The 18,522-nt window shown below is 46.7% G+C and overlaps 1 protein-coding gene across 2 annotated transcripts in view; it reads left to right on the top strand.

Moving 5' to 3' along the window:
• Nucleotides 1–17,840, top strand: part of LOC147098174 (vitamin K-dependent gamma-carboxylase-like) — a 287,219-nt gene extending 269,379 nt beyond the window's left edge. For both annotated transcript variants that reach the window (XM_085971379.1, XM_085971378.1), the window contains exons 12-15: nucleotides 4,002–4,132; nucleotides 7,131–7,278; nucleotides 17,217–17,412; nucleotides 17,558–17,840. In XM_085971379.1, coding sequence (XP_085827505.1) covers nucleotides 4,002–4,132; nucleotides 7,131–7,278; nucleotides 17,217–17,412; nucleotides 17,558–17,723 — 641 coding nt within the window. In that variant the 3' untranslated portion in view covers nucleotides 17,724–17,840. The remainder of the gene's footprint in view (nucleotides 1–4,001; nucleotides 4,133–7,130; nucleotides 7,279–17,216; nucleotides 17,413–17,557) is intronic.
• The last annotated feature ends 682 nt before the right edge of the window (nucleotides 17,841–18,522 follow it).

Raw genomic sequence — 18,522 nt, 5'->3', positions numbered from 1 at the left:
CCGCCATTCAATGAGATCATGGCTGATCATCCAAATTCAGTACCCTGTCCCTGCCTTCTCCCCATATCCCTTGATTCCTTTAGCTTTAAGAAATATATCCAACGCCTTCTTGAATATATTTAATGAACTGGCCTCCACTGCCCTCTGTGGCAAAGAATTCCACAGGTTCGCCACTCTCTGGGTGAAGAAATTCCTCCTCATCTCAGTCCTAAATGGCTTACCCCTTATCCTTAGATTATGACCCCTAGTTCTGGACTCCCCGGCCATCGGGAACATCCTTCCTGCATCTAGTCTGTCCAGGCCTGACAGAATTTTATAGGTTTCGATGAGATCCCCTCTCAATCTCCTAAACTCCAGTGAGTATAAGCCCAATCGACACAATCTCTCCTCATACGTCATTCCTGCCATCTCAGGTATCAGCCTGGTCAATCTTCGCTACACTCCTTCCATGGCAAGAACATCCTTCCTCAGATAAGGCGACCAAAACTGCACACAATACTCAAGGTGCGGTCTCACCAAGGCCCTGTACAACTGTAGCAAGACATCCTTGTTCCTGCACTCGAACCCTCTTGCTACGAAGGCCAACATACCATTTGCCTTCTTAACCGCCTGCTGCACCTGCATGCTTACCTTCAGCGACTGGTGCACAAGGACACCCAGGTCTCTTTGCACTTCCCCTTCTCCCAATCTATTGCCATTCAAATAATAATCTGCCTTCCTGTTTTTGCCACCAAAGTGGATAACCTCACATTTATCCACATTATAGTGCATTTGCCATGTTTCTGCCCAATCACCCAACCTGTCCAAATCGTACTGGAGTTTCACGACATCCTCCTCACAGCACACATGCCCACCCAGCTTTGTGTCATCTGCAAATTTGGAGATATTACATCCAATTCCCTCGTCCAGATCATTAATATAAGGGAACGGAAGTTCCGGTTTCCCGCGCATGCGCAGTGCATGCAGGAAACCGGCACTTCCATTGGGCCTATGGGTGAGTACCCAGCGCGTACTCACCCGTGGAGACCCGAATATCTGGGCCAATGTATGTGTTTTGAGCCACATATTAAAAAGTCTTGCCCATTTTTGCCTGCAGCCTGGCAACTGCCCTTCTCAGTTCTGATGAAAGGTAAGACAAGACTTAAATCTGAGCAATGGCTGTCTGTGAAAGGGATGCTTTGTTGATTGCAGGATTGCTTTGTGCTAGGGGAGGTAGGGCAAGTTGGTTCAGCATGTGGCTGCCAGATGGGTACAGTGGTGCATCCTAACTAAATCTTGCCATGAAGAATCCATCCCGGGCAGCAATGTGCGTCGCTGCTGGTGTCATGGCCACATGACATTCTTCCTCCTCCTCTTCCTCCTATGAAGAGGCAATGTGCTCTGTGCCTTGCTCCTCCTGCTGCTCCAATCCTCGCTGCTGTGCTATGTTAGACCGAACGCAGCAAACCACAATCATTCTGGAGACCCTGGCTGGTGCGGATTGAAGGGCGCCTCCAGATCTGTCGAGGCACCTGAAGCACATCTTCAGCATCCCGATTGCTTGCTCAATGACGCATCTCGTCGTCATATGGCTTTGATTGCAGCGCTCTTGGGCCTCATTGCTTGGGCTCCTCACGGGGTGTTGTCAACCACGTCTTAAGTGGATAGCCTTGTCTCCAAGCAGCCAGCCGGTAAGTCTGTTCGGAGGTGCAAGAAGGTCAGGGAGGGTGGACTAGCACAGGACAAATGCATCATGGCAGCTCCCTGGGAATCTTGCACACACCTACAAAATTTTATTTTTATACATTCATGGGATGTGGACGTCGCTGGCAAGGCCAGCATTTGTTGCCCATTCCTAATTGCCCTCGAGAAGGTGGTGATGAGCCACCTTCTTGAACTGCTGCAGTCCGTGTGGTGAAGGTACTCCCACAGTGCTGACTTTGTCGTAGCGGTTTGGTACAACTGAGGGGCTTGCTTGGCCATTTCAGAGGGCAGTTAAGAGTCAACCACATTGCTGTGGGTCTGGAGTCACACATAGACCAGACTGGGTAAGGACGGCAGGTTTCCTTCCCGAAAGGACTTTAGTGAACCAGTTGGGTTTATACGACAAGACGGTAGTTTCATAGTCATGTAGTGGAGTATTTGAAATAAACACTCGACACCAGGTCTGCGTTCGAAGGTTCAAGCAGTCTTTACTCGCACCGGTGGGGAGACAACCTGCTATCGGTCTAGCCAGGCTTCTCTCCGATGATACAAAGTTTTAAGCAGTCTTTTATACAAAATATATAGGTACATGATTAGCCTCGTGCAAGACCCATCTTAACAATTTGATTGGGTTTCACCCCGCGTGCACATTCACTGATTGGTTGCCTGTGCCGTGTTACATTAAGGTACCGCCTTTATTACCGGAAAAGCATATGTCTGTTATCACCGCAAGCTGTTGTTGCAACTATGACCTTTGTTTATGCCAGATGGGGTTTCACCGATGTTGTACTTCCTACTCATCGTTCTGCTTTCCTGCCCCGCTAGGCCTCTTGTTGGTTCAACGGTTCGGCTATTGTCTCCAAGTTACACAGCTTGGAGCGGTTAATCATTTCTAACACTACTGCAAAATCAACATGTTATTCTTAGCGTTATCTCAACTGCCAGTTAAGCAACTTAGAAAAGCCTACCACTTCAAAGGCCTATTAGCTCATTCGATTCCCGAGGCCCATTCTTAACCCTTTAATTATAGTAGAGCTCGAAAGCCCCGCTTCAGTCATTACTGATATTAGCTTTTTTTCCAAATTCCAGATGTTTTTAATTAACTGAATTTAAATCCCCCAGCTGCCGTGGTGGGATTTGAATTCACATCTCTGGATTATTAGTCTGGTAACATAACCACTATGCTACCGTACCCCTACAATGATTGCCACACGTGTGCAGTCGATGATGCCCTGCACCTGTGGGAAACCAGCCAGAGCCAAAAACATGAGCACCTGCTCATTCGGACTGGCTTCATCGGTGGCAAAGTGTACAAGACTGCCTGCCCTGGCAAACATGGCAACAGTCACCTGGGTGATGCATTTGTGGGCGGCCGACTGCAAAATCCTGCAAATGTCTCCTGCAGATCCCTGGGAGAAGCCTGAGGTGAAGATGTTGAGGGCGGTGGTCTCTTTGACAGCCACTGGTAAAGCATGATCACCAGGTCCAGTTGGCAGCAGGTCTTGTTCCGCAGGGTGCAAATGTCTGCCACGACCTGGCGTGACACCCTGAGCCTCCTGAGGCACTGGTGTTCAGACATGTCAAGGAAGCTGATCCTTTGCCTATATACGTTGTGTTGCGGGTATCGCCTCCTGCAAGCTGCACCTCTGAGCTCATCGCCTCTCTCCAGTGAGCCGAAGGTCTGTGAGGAGAGGAGCTGTTGCTGCTCCTGCTGATGCTGTTGCTGCTGGTGCTCATCTTGGTCCTCATCTGCGGTCCAAGGTGAAACAGCATAAGCGGCACCCATGCTAATCTGATAGATGGCAGATGTAAAGTGGAGATCAGACGCACAAACCCCCAAAGTAGTGAGAATGACCTCCAATGTAGTGAAAGTCACCAACAAAGTTGTAGAAATCATCTCCAAAGTACTGAAAGCAAACTCTCCGAACAAGTGCTGTGAGCAAAAGCCTTTCATTTAGGCAAGGAAGCAGGTGTGAGGTCTCAGCACTCAGGCGATTTTTGCCTGTCATTTGTTCAGCTCCCTCAGTTGCTTCTGTGCTCTCACCATGCGAGGTCCAGGAAGCTCAAGAAACCCGTGCACCCACAGGGAAAATTGAAAACCCCTGTTAAAGAAGCTGTTAATTATCTCTAAGTAGCTTTAAAATGGTAAGGGAGTTTCTTGAACGCTGCCGAACGCGCTCGAGTGAAATCCGGAAGTTGGCGGGTTGGAGCCGGTTTCCCGACGCGCTGTCAATTTCAGTGCATTTAACCACCCACCCGCTCCCAAACCCACTCACTCTTTGCTGTTAAAATTCCTCCCTAAATCTCTGTGCTTGAAGGGCTTCACCTGAAGAACTTTGTGAGCGAGGATCTGGGCAACACCAGCATCCAGGTGCTGAAGGGGGAGTTGGCCGTGGAGATTCTGGCCGAGAAGAAAAACTACAGCCTGAAGGAGGGAGACAAGATGCAGGTCAGAGGCTAAATATCCGGCAGTCCTGAATTTGTTTTTCTGAATTATTGTAATGGCAAAATGATCAAGGTGACAGTATAACTGGGTAGAGTGCAGGCCCAGAGTGCCTCCCGGCTTCAAGCTGGACATGTACAAACAATATCACCGTGATACAAATACCTGCCCTAGTTATTAATGATTAGAACTTGTAACCCCAGTGTAGCAACATGGTATGCTCAACCTATAGAAAATATTCGTTTGGCCCCAGCTGGAGTATTGTGTCCAATTCTGGGCATCACACTTTCGGAAGGACGTGAAGGCTTTGGAGAGAGTACAGAAGAGATTTACTCTTCCTACCTCGACTCTACTTTCTCTCCCCTTGTCCAGTCTCTTCCCACCTACATCCATGACTCTTCCGACGCCCTCCACCACTTTAACAGTTTCCTGGCCCCAACCGCCTCCTTTTCACTATGGACGTACAATCCCTCTACACCTCCATCACCCACCAGGATGGCCTGAGGGCGCTTCGCTTCTTCCTTGAACAGAGGCCCAACCAGTCCCCATCCACCACTACCCTCCTCCGCCTGGCTGAACTTGTTCTCACATTGAACAACTTCTCCTTTAACTCCACTCATTTCCTCCAAATCAAAGGTGTTGCTCTGGGTACCCGCATGGGTCCTAGCTATGCCTGCCTTTTCGTGGGATATGTGGAACACTCCTTGTTCCAGTCCTACTCGGGTTCCCTCCCTCACCTCTTTTTCCGGTACATTGATGACTGTATCGGTGCCGTTTCCTGCTCTCGCCCCGAATTAGACAATTTCATTCACTTTGCCTCCAATTTCCACCCTTCCCTCACCTTCACATGGTCCATCTCTGACTCTTCCCTTCCCTTCCTCGACTTCTCCGTCTCCATCTCTGGGGATAGGTTATTGACAAACATTCACTACAAGCCCACTGACTCCCACAGCTACCTGGAATACACTTCCTCCCACCCCGCCTCCTGTAAGGACTCTATTGCATTCTCCCAGTTTCTCCGTCTCCGCCGCATCTGCTCCGACGATGCCACCTTCCATACCAGTGCTTCCGACATGTCTTCCTTTTTCCTCAACCGAGGATTCCCTTCTACTGTGGTTGACACGGCCCTCGACTGTGTCCGTTCTATCTCCCACACTTCTGCCCTCACCCCTGCCCCTCCCTCCCAGAACCACGATAGAGTTCCCCTTGTCCTCACCTTTCATCCCACCAGCCTCCACATTCAACCGATCATCCTCCGCCATTTCCGCCATCACCAAACGCATCTTCCCCTCACCTCCCCTTTCAGCATTCCGTAGGGACCGCTCCCTCTGCGACACCCTAGTCCACTCCTCTATCACCCCCAGCACCCCTTCCCCTTCGCCCGGCACCTTCCCGTGCAAGCGCAGGAGATGCAACACCTGCCCTTATACCTCCCCCCTTCCCACTGTCCAGGGCCCCAAACACCCATTCCAGGTGAAACAGTGATTTACTTGTACTTCTTGCAATTTAGTATACTGTATTCGCTGCTCACGATGCGGTCTCCTCTACATTGGGGAGACCAAACGTAGATTGGGTGACCGCTTTGCGGAACACCTCCGTTCAGTCTGTAAGGAAGACCCCGAGCTTCCGGTCGCCTGTCACTTTAATTCACCGCTCCATTCCCACTCAGACCTCACTGTCCTCGGCCTCTTGCACTGTTCCATGGAAGCCCAGCGGAAGCTCGAGGAACAGCACCTCATCTTCCGATTAGGCACTTTACAGCCCTCTGGACTCAACATTGAATTCAACAATTTCAGATCATAACCTCGGCCCCTATCACATACATATTTTTTATCCACTCTTTTAATTTGTGCCTTTTTTTCTTCTCTCCCACAGGGCAGCTGTCTTTCACTCTGCCAGCGCAATTCACACTTCATCTCGAGCCATCCTTTGTTTCTTAACCTGCCCCATCACCACCTCCTCTTGCCTTGAATATCTCTTAATGTCTCTCAATGTCTCCTAATCTCTCCTGCTTTCTATCCTATCACAGACCTTCTCTTTTGTTCTTTCATCCCCGCCCCCTTTTCCCAGCCCCTAAACTTGCTTTAAAATCTGTTCCTTTTCCTGCTTTTTTCCAGTTCTGACGAAGGGTTTCGACCTGAAACGTTAACTCTGTTTCTCTCTTCACGGATGTTGCCGGACCTGCTGAGTTTTTGCAGCGTTTTCTGTTGTTATTTCAGATTTCCAGCATCCGCAGTATTTTGCTATTTTACTAGAATGGTTGCAGGGATGAGGGACTTCAGTTATGTGGATAGACTGGAGAAGCTGGGGTTGTTCTCCTTGGAGCAGAGAAGATTGAGAGGAGATTTGATAGAGGTGTTCAAATCATGAGGGGTCTGGACAGAGTAGATAGAGGAAAACTGTTTCCAATGGCTGATGGGTCAGTAACCAGAAGGCACAGATTTAAGGTGATTGGCAAAAGAACCAGAAGCGACATGAGGAAAAACGTTTTTACACAATGAGTGGTTAGGATTTGGAATGCACTGCCTGATAGGGTGGTAGATACAGATTCAATAGTAGCTTTCAAATTGGATAAATACTTGACAGAGAAAAAATTTCAGTGATATGGGGAAAATGCGGAGAAGTGGGACTAACTCTTCGAAAGAGCCGGTGCAGACTCAATGGGCCAAATGGCCTCCTACTGTGCTGTACTATTCGGATTCTATATGTTAGCCAGTGTCTAATTTGAACTTCTCTCCTTTCACCCCCTACCCCCTTTCCAAATACCTGCAGTAGTTTCCTTGATAGCTCAGTGGGAAATTGCACCACCCACTGTCGTACTGAGCAATACAGTGCAGGAAGACCCCAGCTGCGATCCCTCGTCTCTGCTGGGTCAGCATGTTGGTAATGAATGCTGCAACTGATCTCACTGCACTGGGGCTGGTGGGGGGAATTGGCCAGGGTTCCTGTTCCTGTGAAGGGGGCGAAAGTGGAATAACAGAAAGGATCTCGCTTTGTGTTGCAGCTGCCGGCTGGTGATTATCACTACGTGTACACCACATCAGAGGAGCCCTCGTGTTACATGTATATCTATGTGAACACTACACTGGTGCAGTTTGTACAGAATTACACACGTTTCGTGGAGCTTCAGGAGAAGATTAAGAGTGGAACAGGTGCGTACGAGTGAAATCCTTTATGGGGAGCCCTGTGTTGGGGCCCCACAATTTAACGGAGCGCTGTGTCTATCGGTGGCTGCAACTGATCTCGGCTCCTCTGGGATAGGGAGGGTTAAATAAAACACAGCCAGGGCGCCCGCTCCTGATCCTATGGTCCCTACAGTCAAACACTTTGCCAAAATGCACCATCATGCACACCAGGTTGTGGGTTCAAGTCCCACTCCAGAAACCTGAGCACAAAAACCTAGGCTGACACTCCAGTGCAGTGCTGAGGGAGTGCTGCACTGTCGGAGGTGATGTCAGATGAGACATCTGCTCTCTCAGGTGGATATAAAAGATCCCATGGCACGATTTCGAAGAAGAGCAGGGGCGTTATCCCTGGTGTCCTGGCCAATATTTATCCCTCAATCAACATCTAAAACAGATAATCTGGTCATTATCACATTGCTGTTTGTGGGAGCTTGCTGTGCGCAAATTGGCTGGCGCGTTTCCCACATTACAACAGTGACTACACTTCAAAAAATCCCCAGGACCAGATGGTTTCCATCCCAGGGTTTTAAAGGAACCCTGGGATGGAAACTGTGGGAGAACACTTGGGTGCGAGTGATCATCGTATCATAAGATTTAGATTAGCAATGGAGAGGAGCAAGGAACAATCTAAAGTGGAACTTCTAAACTGGAATAGGGCTAACTTCAATGGGATGCGAAAGGGTCTAGCCAGAGTAAAATGGAACCAAAGACTGAGAGGAAAAACTGTAATGGAACAATGGGAGATCTTTAAGGAGGAGATGTTCCAAGTACAGGCTAGGTACATTCCATCAAGAGGGAAGGGTAAGGGAACCAAAGCAAGGGCTCCTTGGATGCTGAGGGAGATAGAGAAGATGATGAAACAGAAAAAGAGGGTGTATGATGAATGTCAGGTGTATTCTTCAAGGGAGAACCAGACCAAATACAATAAGTTGAGAGGGGAAGTGAAGATGAAAATAAGATTGGCAAAGAGAGAATATGAGAGTAGAGTGGCGTTTAACATAAAAGGGAACCCAAAAATCTTCTACCGGCATGTAAACAGTAAGCGGGTAGTAAGAGGCGGGGTGGGGCCTATTAGAGACAAAGAATGTGATATATGCTTAGAGGCGCAGTTTACTAAGGAGGTGGATGCTGACAAAATATCAGTAGAAGTTGAAAAGGTAGAAGAAATGGAAGGGGTGAAAATTGATAGACAGGATGTACTAGAAAGGCTGGGCATGCTTAGAGTTAATAAGTCACCTGGTCCAGATGGCTTGCATCCCAGGTTGCGAATGGAATTGTGGGAGGAGATAGCGGAAGGGCTTGCCATAATTTTCCAATCTTCCCTAGATGCGGGGGAGGTGCCTGAGGATTGGAAAGAGGCAAATGTGACACCATTGTTCAAGAAAGGGTGTAAGGACAATCCTAGTAACTACAGGCCAGTCCGTTTAACATCAGTGGTGGGTAAATTTTTAGAAACATTAATCAAGGAAAAATTAACAGGCACTTGGAGAGGTTTAAGCTAATTAAGGAGAGCCAACACGGATTTGTAAAAGGCAGATTGTGTTTGACTAATCTAATTGAATTTTTTGATGAAGTAACAGGGAGGATTGATGGAGGGAATGCAATGGATGTTGTCTACATGGATTTTCAGAAGGCGTTTGACAAAGTACCACATAGAAGGCTGGTTAACAAAATTGAGGCTCATGGAATAGGTGGGTCAGTGGCAGCTTGGATAAGGAATTGGCTTAAAGACTGAAAACAGCGAGTTGTGGTAAATGGCTGTTTTTCAGACTGGAGGATGGTAGACAGTGGTGTTCCCCAAGGGTCAGTGCTGGGGCTACTGCTTTTTTTGATATATATATAAATGACCTGGATATTGGAATACAGAGTAGAATTTCTAAATTTGCCGATGACACCAAACTTGGGGGTGTGTCAAAAAGTGATGACGATACCAATCGACTGCAACAGGACATAGAAAGGCTAGCAGAATGGGCAGACAAGTGGCAAATGGAATTAATACAGAGAAGTGTGAGGTGATGCACTTTGGCAGAAGGAACAGGGAGAGGCAATATAGACTTAATGGCACAGTTTTAAAGAGTGTGCAGGGACAGAGGGACCTGGAAGTTAATGTGCATAGGTCCCTGAAGGTGGCGGGACATATTGAGAGAGTGGTTAGCAAAGCATATGGGATCTTGGGCTTCATAAATAGAGGTATTCAGTACAAAATTAAAGAAGTTATGCTGAACCTTTATGAAGCGCTGGTTAGGCCACAACTGGACTACTGCGTCCAGTTCTGGTCACCACACTTTAGGAAGGATGTGAAGGCACTTGAGAGGGTGCAGAGGAGATTTATCAGAATGGTTCCAGGATGGGGGAATCTTAGCTACAAGGACAGGTTAGAGAAGCTGGATTTGTTTTCATTAGAGCAAAGGAGGTTGAGGGGTGATTTGATAGAGGTGTACAAGATTATGATGGGTTTGGATAGGCTAGACGGGGAAAGGCTGTTCCCACTAGTTGATGGTACAAGGACTAAGGGACACAGATTTAAGGTTTTGAGCAAGAGATACAGGGGGGATGTGAGGAAAAACTTTTTTACGCAGCGAGTGGTGAGGACCTGGAACTCGCTGCCGACCGAAGTGGTGGAAGCGGAGACACTCAATGTTTTCAAGGGGAGACTGGATAGGCACTTGAGGGAAATAAACTTGCAGGGCTACGGGGATAGAGCGGGAGAATGGGACTGACTGGATTGCTCTACAGAGAGCCGGCACGGACTCGATGGGCTGAATGGCCTCCTTCTGTGCCGTTATGGCTCTATGACTCTAAGTAGGTGAGCACATTGCAGATGCTCTAACTATAATTTTCCAACGTTCTTCCAATTCAGGAACCGTTCCTTTAGATTGGAAAACTGCACATGTCTCTCCGCCATTTAAGAATGGTGAGAGAGGGAAATCAGGGAATTATAGACCAGTTAGCCTAACATTTGTCGTCGAGAAATTACTAGAGTCTATAATTAAAGATAGGGTGACTGAACACCTCAAATTTTCAGTTGATCAGAGAGAGCCAGCGTGGATTTGTGAAAGGTAGGTCATGCCTGACAAACCTGATTGAAATTTTTGAGCTGTCTAAAGTAGTGGACAGGGGAATGTCTATGGATGTTATCTATATGGACTTCCACAAGGCATTTGATAAAGTCACACATAAGAGACTGTTAACTAAGGTGGAAGGTGGAATTTAAGGCCGATTATTGACCTGGTTAGGAAATTGGCTGAGCGGCAGCAGACAGAGAGTGGGGATAATGGGTAGGTGCTCTAATTGGCAGGATGTGACTCGTGGTGTCCCGCAGGGATCTGTGTTGGGGCCTCAACTGTTCACAATATTTATTACTGACTTAGATGATGGGATAGAAAGCCATATAACCAAATTTGCTGGTGACACAATGATAGGTGGAATTGTAGGCAGTGTAGCTGAATGCATAAAATTACAAAGGGATATTGATAGGTTAAGTGTCTTGGCAAAACTGTGGCAAATAGATTTCAATGTAGGCAAATGTGAGGTCACCCACTTTGGACCTAAAAAGGATAGAACAGGGTACTTTCTAAATGGTGAAAGGCTAAAAACAGTGAAGGTCCAAAGAGACTTGGGGTTCAGGTACATAGATCGTTAAAATGTCATGGACAGGTACAGAAAATAATCAAAAAAGCTAATGGAATGCTGGCCTTTATATCTAGAGGACTAGAGTACAAGGGGGTAGAAGTTATGGTGCAGCTGTACAAAACCCTGGTCAGACCACACCTGGAGCACTGGGAGCAGTTCTGGGCACCACACCTTAGGAAGGATATATTGGCCTTGGAAGGAATGCAGTGTAGGTTTACCAGAATGATACCCGGACTCCAAGGGTTAAGTTACGAGGAGAGATTACACAATCTAGGGTTGTATTCTCTAGAATTTAGAAGGTTAAGGGGTGATCTGATCGAAGTTTTCAAGATATTAAGGGGAACAGATAGGGTGGATAGAGAGAAAATATTTCCGCTGGTTGGGGAGTCTAGGACTAGGGGGCATAGTCTAAAAAATAGCGCCAGGCTATTCAGGAGTGAAATTAGAATCATAGAATCATAGAATGGTTACAGCACAGAAGGAGGCCATTTGGCCCGTCGAGCCCGTGCCGGCTCTCTGCAAGAGCACTTCAGCTAGTCCCACTCCCCCGCCCTTTCCCCGTAGCCCTGCAAATTTCTTTCCTTCAGATACTTATCCAACTCCCTTTTGAAAGCCGTGATTGAATCTGCCTCCACCATCCTTTCAGGTAGTGCATTCCAGATCCTGGCCACTCGCTGCATTAAAAAAGTTTTTTCTTACGTCGCCTTTGGTTCTTTTGCCAATCACCTTAAATCTGTGTCCTCTGGTTCTCAACCCTTCTGCCAATGGGAACAGTTTCTCTCTATCTACTCTGTCCAGACCCCTCATAATTTTGAACACCTCTCTCAAATCTCCTCTCAATCTTCTCTGCTCCAAGGAGAACCACCCCAGCTTCCCCAGTCTATCAACGTAACTGAAGTCCCTCATTCTCGTAAATCTTTTCTGAACCCTCTCTAAGGCCTTCACATCCTTCCTAAAGTGCGGTGCCCAGAATTGGACACAATTCTCCAGTTGGGGTCGAACCAGTGTTTTATACAGGTTCATTATAATTTCCACACTTTTGTACTCTGTACTTCTATTTATGAAGCCCAGGATCCTGTAAGCTTTGTTAACTGCTTTCTCAACCTGCCCTGCCACCTTCAACGATTTGTGCACACAGAACCCCCCCACCGCTCCCCCCCCCCCCCCGGTCTCTCTGTTCATGCACCCCCTTCAGGATTGGACCATTTCATTTATATTTCCTCTCCTCATTCTTTCTACCAAAATGTATCACTTCACACTTTTCTGCGTTAAATTTCATCTGCCACGTGTCCGCCCATTTCACCAGCCTGTCTATGTCTTCCTGAAGTCGATCACTCTCCTCCTCACTATACTTCCAAGATTTGTGTCATCTGCAGATTTTGAAATTATGCCCTGTACACCCACGTCCAAGTCATTAATATATATCAAGAAAAGCAGTGGTCCTAGAACCAACCCCTGGGGAACACCACTCTATACCTTCCTCCAGTCCGAAAAACAACCGTTTGCCACTTTAAGATTTTAAGAGAAGGGAGCACCATCCGTGGCTAACTAAGGAAGTAAAGGATGGTACCAAATTGAAAACAAAGGCATACAATGCTGCCAAGAATGGTGGGAGGCCAGAGGATTGGGAAATTTTTAAAAACCAGCAAAGTATGACTAAGAAAAAAATAGAGAGAGAAGATGAATTATGAGAGTAAACTGGCAAGAAATACGAAAACAGATAGTAAGAGCTGCTACAGGTATATAAAAAGGAAGAGAGTAGCTAAAGTAAACGTTGGTCCCTTAGAGGATGAGACTGGGGAATTAATAATGGGGAACGGGGAAATGGCAGAGACTCTGAACAAATATTTTGTATCTGTCTTCATGGTAGAAGACACTAACAACATCCCAATAATGGATAATTAAGGGGCCACAGGGAGGGGGGAACTAAAGACAATCACTATCACTAAGGAAAAAGTACTTGGTAAAATAATGGGACTAAAAGACGACAAGTCCCCTGGACCAGATGGCCTGCATCCCAGGGTCTTATCTATCTGGCTGCAGAGATAGTGGATGCATTGGTTGCAATATACCAAAATTCCCTGGACTCTGGAGAGGTCCCAGCAGATTGGAAAACCGCAAATGTAACACCCCTATTTAAGAAAGGAGGGAGACAGAAAATAGGAAACAATAGAATAGTTAGCCTAACATCTGTCGTTGGGAAAATGCTGGAGTCCTTCATTAAGGAAGCAGTAGCAGGGCATTTGGAAAATCATAATGCAGTCAAGCAGAGTCAGCATGGTTTTATGAAAGGGAAATCATGTTTAACAAATTTGCTGGAGTTCTTTGAGGATGTAACGAGCAGGTTGGACAAAGGTGAGCCAGTGGAAGTGGTGTATTTGGATTTCCAGAAGGCATTCAATAAGGTGCCACATAAAAGGATACATAGAGCTCACGGAGTTGGGGGTAATATATTAGCATGGATAGAGAATTGACTAACTAACAGAAAGCAGAGAGCCAGGATAAATGGGTTGTTTTCCAGTTGGCAAACGGTAACGAGTGGGGTGCCACAGGGTTCGGTGCTGGGGCCTCGACTATTTACAATATACATTCATGACTTGGATGAAGGGACCGAGTGTAATGTAGCCAAGTTTGTGGATGATACAAAGATGGGTGGGAAAGCAAGTTTTGCAGAGGACTCAAAGAATCTGCAAAGGGATATAGACAGGTTAAGTGAGTGGGCAAACATTTGGCAGATGGAGTATAATGTGGGAAAGTGCGAGGTTATCCACTTTGGCAGGAAAAATAAAAAAGCAAATTATTATTTAAATGGAGAGAGATTACAAAATGCTACAGTTCAGAGGGACCTGGGGGTCCTTGGGCATGAAACACTAAAAGTTAGCATGCAGGTACAGCAAGTAATCAAAAAGGCAAATGGAATGTTGGCCTTTATTGCAAGGGGGTTGTAGTATAAAAGCAGGGAAGTCCTGCTACAACTGTACAGGGTATTGGTGAGACCACACCTGGAGTACTGCGTACAGTTTTGGTCTCCTTATTTAAGGAAGGATATACTTGCATTGGAGGCAGTTCAGAGACGATTCACGAGGTTAATTCCAGAGATGAGGGGGTTGACTTATGAAGAAAGTTTGAGCAGGTTGGGCCTATACTCATTGGGATTTAGAAGAATGAGGGGTGATCTTATTGAAACATATAAGATACTGAGGGGGCTCAACAAGGTGGAAGCAGAGAGGATGTTTCTCCTCGTGGAGAAATCTGGAACTTGGGGGCATAGTTTCAGAATAAAGGGTCGCCCTTTTAGAACTGAGATGAGGAGGAATTTCTTCTCTCAGAGGGTCGTAAATCTGTGGAATTCTCTGCCCCAGAGAGCCGTGGAGGCTGGGTCATTAAATACATTTAAGGTGGAGATAGACAGATTTTTGCAAGATAAGGGAGTGAAGGGTTATGGGGAGTGGGCAGGGAAGTGGCTTTGAGCCCAAGATCAGCCATGATCTTACTGAATGGTGAAGCAGGCTCGAGGGGCCAAATGGCCTATTCCTGCTCCTATTTCTTATGTTCTTATATAATCTGTTTCTGTCACTGTCCCTTTTATCCCACGGGCTTCAACTTTGCTGGCAAGCCTATTATGTGGCACTTTGTCAAATGCCTTTTGGAAACCCATATACATTATGTCAACCGCATTACCCTCATCAACCCTCTCTGTTACCTCATCAAAGAACTCAATCAAGTTTCCCTTTAACAAATCTGTGCTGGTTTTCCTTAATTAATCCACATCTATCCAAGTGACTATTACTTTTGTCCCTGATTACTGTTTCTAAAAACTTCCACACTACCAAGGTCAAACTGACTGGCCTGTAATTGCTGGGTTTATCTTTACACCCTTTTTTGAACAATGGTGTAACATTTGCAATTCTCCAGTCCTCTGGCACCACCCCATATCTAAGGAGGATTGGAATATTATGGCCAGTACCTCTGCGATTTCCTCCCTCAGTATCCTAGGATGCATCCCAACCGCACCTGGTGATTTTTCTACTTTAAGTACAGCCAGCCTTTCTGATACCTCCTCTTTATCAATTTTTACCCTATCAAGTACCTCCACTACCTCCTCCTTCACTATGTCTATGGCAGCATCCTCTTCCTTGGTGAAGACAGATGCAAAGTACTCGTTTAGTATCTCAGCCATACCTTCTGCCTCCATGCATAGGTCTCCTTCTTGATCCCTAATCAACCCCACCTCTCCTCTTACTACCCTTTTACTATTTATATGCCGGTAGAAGACTTTTGGATAAGCTTTTATGTTGGCTGCCATTCTATTCTCATACACTCTCTTTTTCTGCTTCATCATATTCTCTATCTCTTTCGTCATCCAGGGAGCCCTGACTTTAGTTGCTCTGCCTTTCCCCCTAATGGGAATGTACCTCAACTGTACCTGAACTATTTCCTCTTTAAAGGCAGCCCATTGTTCCATTACAGTTTTGCCTGCCAATCTTTGATTCCAGTTTACCCGGACCAGATCCATTCTAATCCCACTGAAAGTGGCCTTCCCCCCAGTTAAACATTTTTACTCTAGATTGCTCCCTGTCCTTTTCCATAGCTAATCTAAACCTTATGATATTATGATCACTGTTCCCTAAATGTTCACCTACTGACACTTGCTCCACTTGACCCACCTCATTCCCCAGAACCAGCAATGCCTCCTCCCTCGACAGGCCAGAAACATACTGATCAAGAAAGTTCTCCTGAACACACTTCAGAAATTCTTCCCCCTCTCTGCCCTTAACACTATTATGATCCCAGTCTATATTAGGATAGTTGAAGTCCCCCATTATTACTACTCTATAGTTCTTGCACCTCACTCTAATTTCTCTGCAAATTTGCTCCTCCATATCTTTCCCACTATTTGATGGTCTATAGAATACACCTAGTCGTGTAATGGCACCTCTATTATTTCTTAACTCTAGCCATATAAATTCTGTCCTTGACCCCTCCAGGACATCCTCTCTCTCCAGCACTGTAACATTCTCCTTCACCAATACTGCCACACCACCTCCTAGCTTTCCTTCCCTATCTTTCCTGAACACTTTATAACCAGGAATATTTAATACCCAATCCTGCTGTTTTTTGAGCCGGGTCTCAGTTATTGCCACAACATCATATTCCCATGTGGCTATTTGTGCCTGCAGCTCACTTACCTTGTTTACTACACTTCGTGCGTTTACACACATACACTGTAAACCCATCTTAGACCATCCTGTATTCTCTCTTAGTTTGACACCACCTAATACCTTACTATTCTTACTCTAGTGCTCTCTGCCTCTCCCAATCCTTTGAGCACTTTATTTCCCCTTTTTAATGCTACATCCTGGTGCCCTTCCCCCTGCCAAATTAGTTTAAACCCTCCCCAACAGCACTAGCAAACCTCCCCATGAGGATATTGGTACCGGCTCTGTTGAGGTGCAACCCGTCGGCCTGTACAGGTCCCACCTCCCCCAGAACCGGTCCAAATACCCCAGGAATCTAAAGCCCTCCCTCCTGCACCATCTCTCCAGCCATGCATTCATCTGTTCTATCCTCCCTTTTCTATACTCCGTAGCTCGTGGCACCAGGAGTAATCCGGAGATTACTACCTTTGAGGCCCTGCTTTTTAATCTCTTTCCTAGCTCCCTTAAATCTGCCTGCAGGACCTCATCCCTCTTTCTACCTATGTTGTTGGTACCAATATGGACCACGACCTCTGGCTGTTCACCCTCCTGCCTCAGAATGTTCTGCAGCCGCTCAGTAACATCCTTGACCCTAGCACCAGGGAGGCAACATACCATCCTGGAGTCATGTCTGCGGCCGCAGAAGCGCCTGTCTGCTCCCCTAACCATCGAATCCCCTACCACTATTGCTTTCCCACTCTTCTCCCTCCCTCCTCCCCCCCCCACCCCTGTACAGCTGAGTCACCCGTTAGGAATTAGGAATCGCTTCTACATGCAAAGTCTGGTAGAAGTTTGGAACACTCTTCCACAAATGGCAATTGATGCTAGATCAATTGTTAATTTTAAATCTGAGATTGATAGATTTTAACAAAAGGTATTAAGCGATATGGGCCAAAGGTGGGTATATGGGGTTAGGTCACAGGTCAGCCATGATCTCATTGAATGGCGGAACAGGCTCGAGGGGCTCAGTGGCCTCCTCCTGTTCCTATGTTCCTCTGTAAAAATCCTGGAAGTTTCCAGGAGTAAAAGAGCGAGCATTCTATCGACTGCAATCGTCTCTTGTGTTGCCTTCAGAAACTGAAGACATCTCGCTTGAACTGCGGACCGTGTTGAGCGGAACCACCAAGAACATCAACATCACTGACCCTGCGCTGGCGGCTTTTGTACGCAGGCAAAGGTGGCAAGAGGAGTACGAGAAGCGGAAGAACGCGACGATGATCGATAGATTTGTCAAATCCGCACTAAGAAAGCACTTCACCTTCCGAAGGAGGTGAGTATTTCGTGCAGTAGTGGGGTCCTCGCACGGGGTTTCAGTGCCGTTAGTTTGGGCATGAGACAACCCTTTGTTTTGTTAATGTTGCTGTGTACGAGCAGCTATTTCCAAGCCACATTGTCTCTCCCTCTCCCGCCCTCAGCATCCTCATGACTGGCTACGCAATGCGCAACCTCCTTTTTGGACGACCTCCCGTGGAGCAGCTGGCACAGGAATTTGATTACGCAAACATGAAACGTGTTGAGAACACAAACCCTGAATCGCAGAGGAAAGAACAGGCCAAGACAGAGGACCATATTGAACTGTAACAGTCGTACGAGCACATCACATGTTCAGACCCAAAGCTTCTGTGACTACAGGATGCGAGTTCCACACCAACTGGCACAACACACCTGAACTTTTTTTTTATAAATGGACTTTACAGGTTGTTTGTGGGAGATCTTTCAGTTCAGTGTCTCAGCTTTGCAGGATTAAGTTCAAAGAGAACAAAACCAATTTTAAACATGGCAATTAAATTTCACACCACGTGCTGATGGTCAAATATAAAAGGTTTCAGGTGGGGCACGTCTGTCCGCCATGCTAAAAGGAACATGCGTGACTTTAGATTTCCCAGGAAATAAAAACACTGCAATGCTTACTACTTTCCAAATCCTTCCTCTGGTCATTCTGCTTTCTCACCTACTGTTTTTGATTTATAAAGTTGGATCCTCCAGGTCCCCATCAACAGTGCCACAGGAGAAACACCAATACCACTTATAACAGGCACGCTATACCATGTCTAAAAGTACTTTTTTTTTTTACTCGTTGTCAGAATAACATTAATTTTGTCTGAATCCCTTGCTAGGGGGGCACGGTGGCATAGTGGTTAGCACTGTTGCCTCACAGCGCCAGGGACCCGGGTTCAAATTTGGCCTCGGGCGACTGTCTGTGTGGAGTTTGCACATTCTCCCCGTGTTTGCGTGGGTTTCCTCCGGGTGCTCCGGTTTCCTCCCACAGTCCAAAGATGTGCAGGTTAGGTTGATTTGGCTATTATAAATTGACCCTTAGTAGGGGATTAAATACGTGGGGTTACGGGGATAGGGTGGGATATGTGTCGGTGCAGGCTCG

Source organism: Somniosus microcephalus, chromosome 30, assembly GCF_052327205.1.
Source record: "Somniosus microcephalus isolate GS21.2 chromosome 30, FLI_Smic_1.0, whole genome shotgun sequence".
NCBI lineage: Eukaryota > Metazoa > Chordata > Chondrichthyes > Squaliformes > Somniosidae > Somniosus > Somniosus microcephalus.
The sequence above is the reverse complement of the archived record's forward strand: the minus strand, read 5'-3'. Positions and strand labels throughout refer to the sequence as shown.